We start from the raw sequence: 13,269 nt of genomic DNA, 5'->3' as shown, positions 1-13,269 counted from the left end.
TTTTTAAACCATTTTAATATTCAATGGCATTTCATAATAACAGATTACCAAATTTTTAAGCCAATTCCTTTTGATGTTTTACATTTTTTACCATTTATTAATAATATCTGCAGTTTTCCCCTTTTTTATTTTAATTTTGCACTCTAATTGTGATGAATTAGGGAAGCATGTATTTTTGAACAATATTATGGATGTTATAAAGTTGATATTAACTTCTTGTTCATTTTTGCACTTTGCAGAGCTTGAGTTGGCACAAGTTTCTTAAGCAATTGTACAATTGAGTGGTACCTCTCTGAGTCAGTGTTTCACTGTACAGGTAGCTATTGTACATACTTTGTTCTTACACAAGATTACACTTTAACAAATAGTCCTTAGATCATGAATTTCTTCTTATACATTGCACATACTTTTAAAGTAATTATTGTATCCTAATCAAGTTCAATGCTATTTAAACTTGCAATTTGCAATATACCAAGTTCTTAGTGCATATATCATTTTTATATTCCCAATTTTGAAACCCTAATGTTAATCATATTTTTACCTGTTGCTTAGTATAATAAAGTAACAAGTTTACATGTTCATAGGTTGAACCAAAATTTTTTCTTCATATTACATCACATCTTTTAATAAGTTGATATTAAATTTTAATATACTTTATACTCATTTTTTGCAATTCTCAAATTCAGTTTGATAAGTGTTTTCAATAATCATTCAAATCTGTGCTCATTATACATTGCAAGTCCTAATAGATAATTTTTTCAATATAAGTTTCATACATTCTTATATTTTGCTGAAATTCTATTCCATTATCACAGTGAATGAATTTTCACTGTTCCATCAGTACCTATTCAAATCCTTAGCAAATATATATTCTAATGGGTAGAGAAAGGGCCATGAGTTTGGGGGAAAGTGGGTGATGTTTTTGGCTTCTCAAAACTACTTCCTGCTGAACTGGGGCGCCATGGATGACTCCCTCTCAGCATAGGATTTTCTCGTGGACCAGTCTCTATCTAAAGGGATCTAATTTTGAAGTGTAAGCCAGTGGTTCTGTTTTAATGATTTTTTTTTTTAAGTTTTCACTAACATCAGTATGACAAATGGTAGATTGAACTCACAGTTGTTTAATGAAGCTTTTCCACTCTTGGATAAGCACTGAGTTAGATTGATGGTTTTGACTAGCTAGGAAAGTTTGAGCTACAAACTTAGTTTGCAGGCAGGAGTTGGATAGATGAACACAGCTCAGAACCATTGCTTTCTAGGTAGCTGTCTGAATGGTGTTTAGCTGGTTTCCTAAGATTGCATTCTAAAACCCTTTGTGATTTTCATAAAATATATGGCTCGTATTTTAACCTGTTTAATTAGAATTCAATGGTGGGATCAATTTGTCCTTTTTTCTGTCTTTTAGATTTCTACGTTCCCTCTCATGGCCAGTGACAAATGGAAAGAGAAATGTTTGGCAGATTAGTTTATTGGCTCTTGCTTTAATGAGAGCATCGAGTAAGATTTCTTTTCACCTAATTAATTAAATTTTGTTGACTTTTAAGAGACTCAAAAGGTTTTACAATGCTGTTTCTGAATCTCTCAAACACTCTCTGGTTTGTGTCCTTTGCTATTCCTGGGATAGTGAAGGAGAGAAAGTGAGGTAGCGAGGTGCAAAGGGCCTCTTTTATTTTCTCCCAAATTAACCCTCCCAGTGCGCACAGACGATATATGGAACTTAGAATCATAACACAGAAATCACAGGCTTACAAAACAAACACGTAACAAGTCTCTTGGGGGGGAGGGGGAGGCTGAAGACATTTCTGGTAGCTGCATGAGTTGTACATAGTGGGATGGCTTTCTAATAAATCTGATGCTGCTATAGGCAGCTTGGGAGCATTTCTCTCATAGTTCCTTTTTTCTTTCTGTTGGGGGAAAAGTCATCTGAGGGAGAGCCTCTGTCATTTGATGGCTGTGGTGGGCCCTTATGAGGAAGGGCCTGTCCCATTCTGTCAGGCTTTGATTTACACTGCTTTAACCAGGGGTATCCAAGAAAAGAGCACCGGGAAATGGGGGGGGTGGGGAGGGGACCTCTACATTTAAACCAATCTGAGAGCCCTTTTTGCTTTTTGGAAGTAAGCCAATCTTTTGTACTGCCCAGGCAAATGCTACACCCTGAATATGTGACAGTCCTATGTTCATGCGAAGCTTTATATCCTCCTCTTAGGAGGCTTTAGCTCAGTATGGTTGGATGGCTGCCTTACAAAATGAGTTAGCATGTTCTAAGACAAGTTGTCTGCCTAAAAGGTGTTCTGCCTTGAGGTCCTGAATAATTCTGGAGACTGTTTGCTTTAGTCAGGAAACAAATTCTAAAGGTTTCTCTGGTCCTTGTCTGATCTTGCTTAGCTCCTGGGTCTTACTGGTGGTGGGAAGTCTATGCCAAGCTTTAATTTGCTGGTATGGCAGTGAATTATAAACCAACTGATTTTGAACTGCAGCATGAGCTCATTGCCCAATTAGCATGTCATAGGTAATTCCAAACAGAGCATGCCATTCCATTTTCGGCCGAATCTTTGCTTCATCCTCATATTCAGACTTCTAATCATTCGGGGGAGAATGTTAGGAGAAATGGTCTCCCCCAATTTTAGTGTAAGTGGGGCTATAAGACCATATAGAGAAGTAGCTTGTTTTAAATCTTTTAAAATGTTTAATGGCGCAGGCTGATGTGCCTGTGTAAGATTTCCCTACGCATCAATGTGCTCTACTACTGGGAAAGAGAAATACTGGAACATTTCAACATTTGTGTCCTGATTTTTCTCTATGGTTAATTGCAATGGGGACTTTATGGGTATTTTAGTAGGAGGGGCAGCAGACAGAGGAGGACAATTGGTTTCCTTTCCTGGTGATTTTACCTTGAGTTCTGAGGAAGTGATTCTACACTACATTGATCCTGCTTTTCTTGGAGGATTTCCCAGAAAGTTTTAGGTGACTGAGAGAGAAGGGCTTTTGGGGGGGGGGGGGAAGGGATGAAAAATTCTGGTCATTTTATTTCTTTCTGGAGTTTTAGACAGGGGTCTATTTTCTGAAATTTATGGTTGGGATCTAATTTATGGTTGGGATCTAAACAGTCCCTCATCACTTTAATCCTCTCTCCCACTTCTTCCAAGGCTTCCATGACTTCTTCCCAAACTTCTATGACATTATCAAGCAATTTCTGTAATGGGGCATTTTTAACTTTTGTGCCTTTTGCTTGTAGTGTAGATTCCCCACACTGCCAGAGCTACTCTCTTTCTTTTGATGGAGCTTGTCTCATGTTCTTATTCCTATTTATTATTTAGCTTAAGATCCTTCTGACCTGGTGAGCCCTCCTGGCTGTTAAACCTTCCTGGCTGGACTCCTGACTAGTCTTTTTTACTCCCTGCCCTGTCCCCTTCCCTCCTCCCCTGGTAGGTTTTTTCTTACCTGTAATCCTTCAATGAGGGGTCCTCAATCCTCTGGGGATCAGAATGTTTGGGCACCAGATGTCAGATCCATGGGGACTACCTGGTTGGGGATTACAAGGAGTAAGAATGCAGACAACTCAGGAGGACTGGGCAGTGACTTAGTTTATTGATTTGAGAGCACAATTTATAGGGAAATGACATGGGCTGAGAAATTAGGTAAGCCTTTTGCAGGAACAATGATTGGTGATGATTTACAAGATGGAAACAATGAATGTAGACTGCTTTAGTGGCTCTAAGCAGTGTTTTCTATAAGATAATAAATCACAGGTAACATATCAATGTATGATCCAGTTCTGTATGGAATACTATATGTTCTTTTCACAGAACTCCTGTATTATTATTTTCTTGGCTGAACATACAGTGTTTGGGGAGGGGGAGAGTTTGCTTTTCTCATTCTGAGGAGCAGACTCTGTGCTCTGTGATTTCTAGCTAATGGCTTTGAGTTTATTGGGGCCTGCTCTTACTACTGAGGGTTACAGATATTATTTACCAAATTTGTTCAACATCTTCCCCATTTCTAACTATTTGGATACAGAAGAGGGTGACCATATTATTTACAAGACTAGAGACAATGTCATACAAAAATTGGGCAAAGGTACTGGGGCTGTTAAGGTATTGGACAAGGGAAGGCTTAAGGGAGACCTAATGCCTGCTCACATATTTGGGAAGCTGTCATTAGATGGATTAGACTTGTTCTTCTTGAACGCCAATATCACATCTAGGAGCAAAAGTGGTAGAAGTTCTAGAAAAATCAGATTTTGATTTTCTATAAGGAAATTCTTTCTACCTGTCCAAAAGTGAAATGGAAGAACTTGGGACACAAGGAGCTGCCTATTTTACTGCAGACATTGTAGTGGAGGATGAAAGACCCCTTCGTCAGGGATATTACAGAAGGGGGTCCTGCTTAAGTATGCTTTGGACCAAATGTTCCTGGAGATCAGATCTTGCTTTCTGTCAATTATGTGGCTTTTGTCACAGCCTCTCTAGGCCCTGGTTTCCTGATCTACAAAATAAGGGATCCTGGACTAGCTGAGCATTTTGGCTCTAAATTTATGATAGCATATATTCCAAGGATTAGCTACCTTCTTCTTTCTTTATGAAGGCTCTCTTTAGCTCAAGATTTATGAAGAGCATCTCACAAATACCAATTTTCTTTTGTTCACCTTGGATATACAAGTTAATTTTCTAATCTAGAGGAAAAACTCTGAAGGCAGACACCTATCAGTAGATACCTATGAATATAAAGTAAAAAGTGTTAGCTATTTTAAAAATTGTGGCTTACTATTTATTTTTTATTTAGTGTTTTCATTGTATTGTAGGAAATAAGATTCTGGGGGAAGTAGGTGGTCTATCTTTTGTGAGGCAGAACCTTAAGAAATCAATCAATCCTGTGAACCTGAGCAAGTCATTTACCCCCCATTGCCTAGCCCTTACCTCTTGTCCACCTTGGAATCAAGACAGAAGGGAAGGGAAGGGCTTTTTTAAAAAAAACAAACAAACAAAAACTCTGTATTGGTTCCAAGGCAGAAGAGTGATAAAGGCGAGGCAATGGGGGTCAAGTGACTTGCCCCGGGGTCACACAGCTGGGAAGTGTTTGGGATCAAATTTGAACCCAGGACCTCCCATCTCTAGGCCTGGTTCTCAATTCAGTCACCCAGCTGCCCCCTACGGGTTTAAAAAACATCAATCAAATAACAAGCATTTGTTAAGAATCTACTGTGTGCCAAGCTCTAAGAATTCAAAGACAAAACTGAAAGTCTTAGCCCTCAAGGAGTTGCCAGCCTATGGGTACAATTGATGTATAATATTTATACTTTTAGAAACATACAAAATAAATATAAAAATAATATAAATATAAATATAAATATATATAAATATAAATATAAAAATAAAAATAATAAAAAATAAAAGAGATCAGTAGTCGGGGGAGGGATCAGAAAAGACTTCATGTAAAAAGTAGTGCTTGGGCAGAGTTGAGGAAAACCAGGGATTCTGAGAGCCAGAGGTGAGGAAGATCATTCCAGAACTAGGCTGTTGGATAGCAAAAGCCCATCTATATGGAAGATGGATGCATACCTTCTACTCAGGTATGTAGCTGCCCCATTTAGAAAGGAGTAAGAGAAAGGTTTAAAAGGCAGTGAGTTGAGGCCATGTGCAAAGAGGAAATCCCAAAGGGGAAAGTAAGTTTTACTTTGTGATACACAAGAATGTTTTGATTTGCATATTTGGTAGGCTCCAATGGAAGGTGTCCAACAGGACACTTTGTCAGAACTATTTGCTTTCCTTTATAGGGTAACAAAAGTTTACGATGATTAACTTGCTCTGTATGTTCAAAAGCCATGAAATCAGGATGGGACTGACCCAACAGCCTTCCTGCTTCAAGTAGCATCTAAATTAGACCCAGACCCAACTTCTTTGCAGGGTCTTCTTATTCTTCCTCTTTTTTTTTAAACCCTCACCTTCCATCTTAGAATCAATACCATGTGTTGGTTCCAAGGCAGAAGATCAGTAAGGGCTAGACAATGGGGGTCAAGTGACTTCCTGAAGGTCCTATAAGTAGGAAGGAAGTGTCTGAGGTTAAATTTGAACCCAGAACCTCCCTGTCCTAGTTCTAATTCCACTGAGTCACTGAGCTGCCCAGCTGCCCCCTAGGGTCTTCTTAATCTTACACCACTAGTTAAAGAAAGACTTGACCCTCATTTGTTTCCCAGTCCCCACCACTTCCTATTTTATAGAAGGCGTAGAAGAGCCCCTGGATCCGGAAAGCTGGATACTAAGCAGTGATGGTCATTAATTGGGATTGCATTCAGGCAGGAGAGCACAGGACTAAATCAGAATGAGTAAGGCAATTTCCTTAGTTATTTATTGTCGGGACAGAATTCCTTTGCTGTTCCCAGTTCCTCCTTTTTTCTTCACCACTTGTCATTTCAGTCCCCTGCTCCCCACCTTTACTTTGGATAGAGAAAGTATCCCTGCTTTCCCCATGAAGGTGCACTCTTGGGCTGAAAATGGTCCCAACACGAGCTCTGTGGGGAATTCGTTACTTTGTGTTAAGCATTCCTTTCATCTCTCAGATGGCTTTTTAAAAATTCACTATACTACTCCCAGAGTGCTAGCAGAGTAAGTCCTTGGAACCCCAATGAATGAGGCCATCAAATCGCTTTTCTCCCTCCCAAGATAAGGCAGAACAGAAGACTATTGGGCTATTAGGGAGGATGGAGAGCTGCAGGCAACCCAAGAAAGAAGGTGGGGGGTAAGAAAAGCGTCCCCCCAAAGCATGACCTGCTGAGGAATGCAAGCACGAAATAGAGACAGCTTAAGTGACCAGAAGCAAGGTTTCATCTTTCTCATGAGAACAGGTCACACCCTAGCGGCGATGCCCAATGCATGGGTGCATACACAAGCATTTTATAGATTCTTGAAGCAAACCCCCACACACTCTGTTCAATACCTGTGGTCTGGGGCCAAACTTACAATCTAGGCAGGAAAGTACCCAATCAGAAAGCAAAAAACTACATAGCATGAACACAACCCCACCACCACCACCACCACCCCCAGCTGTTCCCAGCATGAGTCCTATCACGAGGTTCACCAGGCTGGGGGGAGGTTAGGAAGAGTTCTTGACTTCAGGAGGGACTCTTCTGACTTCTAAGGTCAGAGGAGATGAGAAGGCAGGATAGCCTAATGGTTTGCTTTCTTTGAGATAAAAGATCTCTCAACCCTGGGCCTATGGCAATAACAAAATGTCCTTGAGATGTTATTCTGAACTCCTAAACAGGTTTTCCTTCTCTAATGGAATCCCACCCTGAGAAGAACAAATTAACTCTTTTCTCTCCACATAGGAATATGCTTTCACCCTAGATTTGAAAATAGTTCTGGGTAAGGGATCAGAGGATCTGAGATTGATTCTTGTTTTGGTCACTTCCCATTAGACAAGTCCTTGAGTCAGGATCTATCTTTTACTTTTCTTTGTATCCCCATTGTTTAGCACAATGCCTAGCATATACTAGGTGCTTAATAAACATTTATTGACTGACTCATTGGGCAAACCTGTTCCTATAAAATGAGGGAGTTGGACTAGATGGACTCTAAGGCCCCTTTTAGAAAAGAAGCAACCACAGGTGCCCCTAATAATTCAGTCTATAATTTAACACTTTGCTGTTTCTAACCCTATGATTCTTACAACTGCAAATCTATGATCCCTTATAAATCATGATCTAAAGAGAACTTCAGTCATTGTGAGAGGGATCAGGACTAGATCTATGATTTCATTAATATAGACACTTTCCAGAGGAGGAAATTCCCTCTACAATGTAGATCTGTCCTCCTCCAATTTATAGTCCCAGAGTTCCAGTAGGGCACTAAGAGGCCAGAAACTTGCTCAGGGCGGGTCAGAAAGACATGAGTTTAAATCCTCTCTCAGACACTTATTAAGGATGACGCTGGACAAGTCATTTAGTCTCTGTTTGCCTCAATTTCCTTAAACGAAAACTAAGGAAAACTTAAGGAAAACTAAGGCAGTCCCTACCTCTCAGGGTTGTTATGAAGATAATTGTAAAGTGCTTAGGGTGGTTGACACATAGTAAGCCCTAGCTAGATATTGGCTATTATTTTAATGCCTTTTTTTTTCTGGAAGTTTTAAACAAAGGAACAGGACACATACTTTATCCTCAAAGATTTAGGAACAATCCTTGAGGCAGCAAATGCATGAATATTTGGATTTCTGGGTGTTCCTTACCAGAGGTCCCTCTCTGTCCTGCCTCCTTTCTCCCTTCTTTTATAAATCGTGCATTTTTGTGGTTCACATCAATTAGTGGAGGCACCTAATGCATGGTTGTTGATTGAAGTCTTGAGCACACACTCCTCACCCCCACCCCCAATGATCTCTGGCACTGAGCATTAGCAAAACACCAGTGGTGAAGTAGAGAATTTCCGTTTCAGCTCCTGTTTACGGGGGAGTCTGGTAAAGGAAGGCAGAAATCAATATACCCTTCTAAGACAACGGCCAAGTCGGGAAGTGGTCTGTTCCATGGGCCAAGTCAGGACCCCTCCCCTCGGCGAGTCAAGGTTAATTAATGGAGAACCAGGGAGGGGCTGAAAGGGAACTCCTCAAACTGTTGCCACAGAGGGAGGCTCCAGAGACATCAAAGCGGAGGCAGAGAGGAGGCAGCCCCAACGCAGCAATGACCCGCTTCAGCTGCTTCGGGCGGCTCCAGCTGTGGCCGTTGCAGGTGCTGCTGCTGCTGCTGCTAACTTTCGGGGCTCCAGTGACGCAAGCAGGTGAGAGCCCCCGTACCCAAGTGGGAGCTTCAGGGGGCTGCGGGGAGGCGAGCTTCTGGCTCCTGGGATAACGTGTCGGACGTCTGTCCCAGCAGCGGTTCCCCATTCTCTCTCCCAGATGTCGGAAAGCTCTGAGGTTGGGGGAGGGCAGCGGGCAGCTCGCACTCCTTCGCCCTCCTCGTTCCACCTGGCGCACGCTCGGCTTCGCGCCGCTCTGCCAGGCTGCAGTCAGTGGCACAAAGTTTATTTCTAGCTGCTCGTTGCTTTGGGTGAATGCTAAGAAACTGGCTTCTTTCCGTGGAGAGACTGAGCTCTCCTTTTCAAGCGGCACCTTCAGCTGTCCCAGGCTTTTCTCTGAGGCTCATTGTGTCTCGCACCCAGACAAGTTTGGTCCGAAATCGTTGTACTTGGAAAGTTTTCCTGCCCAGATCGTGTATTAAACGCTCGTTCGTTTGGAGTTGGCTCTACAACCTCCAATAAGGGCATCTAAAGATCTTTCCCGAGGCCCAAGACAAAACTCCAATTCATGTGCAACGGGATTTAACTTTCGAGGAGGACTCAGAATTCCGGCAGGCTCTCCTACTAAAGAGGTTGGAACTTACACAACACCGCCTCGGTGTATTTGAGGGGTTTGTAATCTCCCACTGGAAAAAATTAACTTTGGAGAGGTGGAAGGCTTTGGGGCGGATTCTTTTTTATTTATTTCATAATCTAATTTCGGTGCTAACCTTGCGCAAGAATGGGGTGGGGTATTGGGAAGATGTTTTCATTTGAACTTGGGAGGAGGAGGTTGTGGGGCTGCTTTTGGGTCTAGTGTTAATACATCACAAGTGATTTCAGCACACCCTGGAGATGTGAGTTCCTCTTTAATCAATTTCAAATACATTCATTTCAACTAGTCCCGCTCCCCTCCCCCAAGAAAACACTGGTCCAGTCCCTATCCCCAGCCTTTACTGTGAAGGAGTGGTACACCCCCACCCTCCTTTGTACTCCAGCTAATAAATAAACAAGCAAATGAAGGAACGAATGGATAAATACATCATCTTAGTGTACTAATTGAGCGATTGGGGAAGGGGGGCAGACAAAAAGAAGGGAGTGACCCAAGATTTCACAGGTGCCGAGAATTCCCTGTCAGGGGAACTCTTCCACTCTACCCCCAAATATATCAGGCACAACTCTACTGTTTATAATCTTAGAAGGAACTGAGAAGTTGTGTCTTGCCCAGTGTGTCAGAAGCAAAACTTCAACCCTCATTTTCCTCAATCTGAGATCTAAGTATGCCTCTGTAAATCTTTATATACTATTTGATTTTCAGTCCTGCTTTTAGGTACTGCCACTATGACTTTAGAAGTAGGTATGCTAGGGAGGGTTGAGATTGTCCCAGAAATGGGAATAGTGTTTGTGCTGCTGGTATTAACAGTGGAGGATAATCTGAAGTATGAAGGAGATGTGGGGAATGGGAAAGGGCTAACAGTTACTTGACCACTCACCTTGCCTCTCCTTTTTTTGCTACTGTTCTTTTGGGAAATAGCTCCATGTTTTCATTGTGTGAATTTTGGGGAGGCAGAAGGGAGGTGTGCTGCTTGTTCCCCCTAAGTTGAGAGAGAATCAAAAGAAAAGAAAAACATCAAACTATGTTGGGAAATTGAGTCAGGCCTTTAATGCCAGGCAAGATTAGCATAGGAGGAAGAGAGGATTGGCATTTTTACCAGGAAGAATGTGGCATGTGTGTGAACATTCCGACAGATTCCGTAGGTATGCCTCAGGGTACAATTGTTTCTTCAATGGGAACAGCAGCCACACAGAAGCTATATTCCTAGGCAGTTGGGCCAGGAAATCTAGGACCTGGGGTAGAGGCTGAGTATGTTTGCACCAAGTCTACCAAGTTTAAATACATTGGACTACTGCATTTAAATAAAAGGTTCTTAACTCTGAGGCTGAAGAGCAGTTATCTCCTAAAGTTAGAATGTTCTTGAGGAAGTGCAGGTTGACCTAGGCATCTTTAAGTTAACCATGCAGTTCTGTAATAGGAAGTCCCCGAGATTCCTTTTTCAGCCTGGGGTACTACTGAAAGATGACTGAAATATGCCCTGACTGGGATCTTCCTAGAAGCTAATGCTGGAGGTTTTGCACTCAAAGTAAAAGTCACCTTGTATGTCTTGGAAAGGATGGTTTACATCCCATTTTTCCTCCTGTAATAAGGGAAATACTCACCAATGAGAGCTCAGGAGTTTCACAGTAGTGAAACCTTCAGTTACAGATGGAGGTGGATAAAGGAGAATAGGCTACCTGGATTGGACAGAGCAAAGAAGGAGATTGCAGTGGAACTGAATGCAGATTATTATACTTATCAAATGTAACCCTGGAGACAAGCACCTCCCTCCCTTTATGGTAGGGGGACCATGAGTGTGGGATATTCCATACACTCTCAGATACTGTCAATGTCATTTGGTTTTGCTGAACAGGAGGGCAAAGGAACACATTCAGAAATGAGTGTGAGATAAAAAAACAGAAGGTATCAAATTGGTATGCTAAACAAAAAGAAAAGAAAAAGTGTTATTAACAGACTTTTGTTTCAGGAAGAAGGTTGGAGTTGTTTGACAGTACAATGTCCCAAAGGGAAATCCAGCCTTCGCTCCTCCACTTGTTCATCGTGGCCCCAGTTTATCATCTCTTTTAAACACTTGTCTAAGTTTGATGTATTAATAGACAAGCTCTAGGGCTTTTCCAACCAGACGGGTATCAGTCTGCAGAAGATGCATTCTTGGGACATCTATTTTTTCTTGCCTGGGTAGTTAGGCCAAATCCACTCAATAAGTATTTATTGGGTTGGATTAAATCAAAACAAACACCAAGTTCATCATCTCATAAGTTGAGTTTTGATTTTTTTTTATGTACTTCCTACTTGGAAACCCATTTTGTTGCAGCTCTGCCCTCTTAGAGCCTTGCACGACTTCCTACAGTTTCTATTCAGGACTTGGTAGTGTTTACTCCAGAGAATTTAATATCTTCTACAAGCATGGTAATTTTGCCAGGTTCATCCCCTTTTTTTATTCTTTATCATCCAGAGAAGTGCTTTTCTGGCTCTCTCTCTTCTTGGACAATTCAAATTAGAATCAAAGACCAAAACATCCTTCATTACAACTTGAGCTAATACAGTAATGATTTTAAATTTCTTTTATAATGATTTAGTTTTATAATTTCTAGTTTATGAACATATTAACATCCCCAGAGAGGGTAAAGAGATGGTTCCATTTTAGGAAGAGTTTCCCTATTTCAATTCCGTTTTTACTTCATTAAAGTCATATTAGCATCAGTTATGAAGTCTCACATGATTCTTTTTCTTCCACATTTTGGTTTGGGTATGGGTTGGGGTTTGTGTGTGTGTTTTGCACTTGGTTTGGTCTTTTACAAATCAAGTACTTTCAGGCCTCTCATGGAAATACTATTTATACTTTGAAGCCTGTTGGAAATTTTATTTTTAGATATGTTTCTAGAAAAGCTGTCTTAATCATGTTAAGTAGCTTCTATATCATGCTTCAAGACAAGAATTTTATTTAGCCTATTAAAATATGGGACAATTCATAGTAATAATTAGAAAGGCAGTTTAATCTAAAGGATAAAAATCAGTATAATCCTAGGACCACATCCTAACCATCCCAAGGAAAATAGTGAAAGCCCCATAGATTGGCAAGTTTGGCTCAAGCAAACCACCACAAGACACATTCCTCTCCTGAGATGTGTAGCTCAGTCTCATTGAGGGACGATGAGATTTCTCTTGCAAATTCCATAATAATTCAGGTGTACAGTTATTTAAACCAAGAATCAACATATTCTAGCCCAGACACAATGTGCCCCCATCTTGTCTATAAAGATTCAATGAGGCTACTACTGATAAAGAAAAAGCCCAGATTCTAAAAGTTTGGCAAGACAATTCCATCCAGCAAGTATTTATGAAGCACCTACTATGTATGTCCTGGGGATTCTTTTAGGTGCCAGAGATACAAACACCACAATGAAACTTGCTGCTTCCTTCAAGGAATTCTACTGTGGAAAACAACATGTACAGAGTAGAATATAGATAGAGCAAATACGAAATTATTTGGGAAAGGTAGAGGTGGCAGTGCACTTGCAATACTAAGAAGACCAGAAAAGACCTCTTGTAGGGAGTCATAGGATTATTGATTTAGAACTGGAAGGGTCCTTGGAGACCATCTAGTCCCATGCCTTCATTTTGCAAATTAGAAAACTGAAGCTCCCCAGAATTAAATGACACACAGTTCACATTGGCAGAAAGTGGAAGAGACGAGATTCTGTCTTGGGTCTCCTGGCTCTGAATCCAATGCTCCTTCATGGTACTGTTAAGTTATACTTCAGAGAAAGCTTGAGACTCCAGAAGGCAGAGGGCAACAAGGCCACAACTTTTTATTTACTTATTTATTTTTTAAAAACCCTACTTTCCATCTTAGTTTTGGTTTTGATTTCAAGGCAAAAGAGCGGTAAGGGC

At 41.0% G+C, this 13,269-nt stretch overlaps 1 protein-coding gene across 1 annotated transcript in view; it reads left to right on the top strand.

Annotated features, from left to right (window-relative positions):
- Positions 1 to 13,269, top strand: part of PLBD1 (phospholipase B domain containing 1) — a 102,482-nt gene that overhangs the window by 7,445 nt on the left and 81,768 nt on the right. The window contains exon 2 of the mRNA XM_001370735.5: positions 8,424 to 8,762. Within this exon, the coding sequence (XP_001370772.3) occupies positions 8,558 to 8,762 (205 nt within the window). The 5' untranslated portion in view covers positions 8,424 to 8,557. The remainder of the gene's footprint in view (positions 1 to 8,423; positions 8,763 to 13,269) is intronic.

Source organism: Monodelphis domestica, chromosome 5 (assembly GCF_027887165.1).
Source record: "Monodelphis domestica isolate mMonDom1 chromosome 5, mMonDom1.pri, whole genome shotgun sequence".
Taxonomy (NCBI): Eukaryota; Metazoa; Chordata; class Mammalia; order Didelphimorphia; family Didelphidae; genus Monodelphis; species Monodelphis domestica.
The sequence above is the reverse complement of the archived record's forward strand: the minus strand, read 5'-3'. Positions and strand labels throughout refer to the sequence as shown.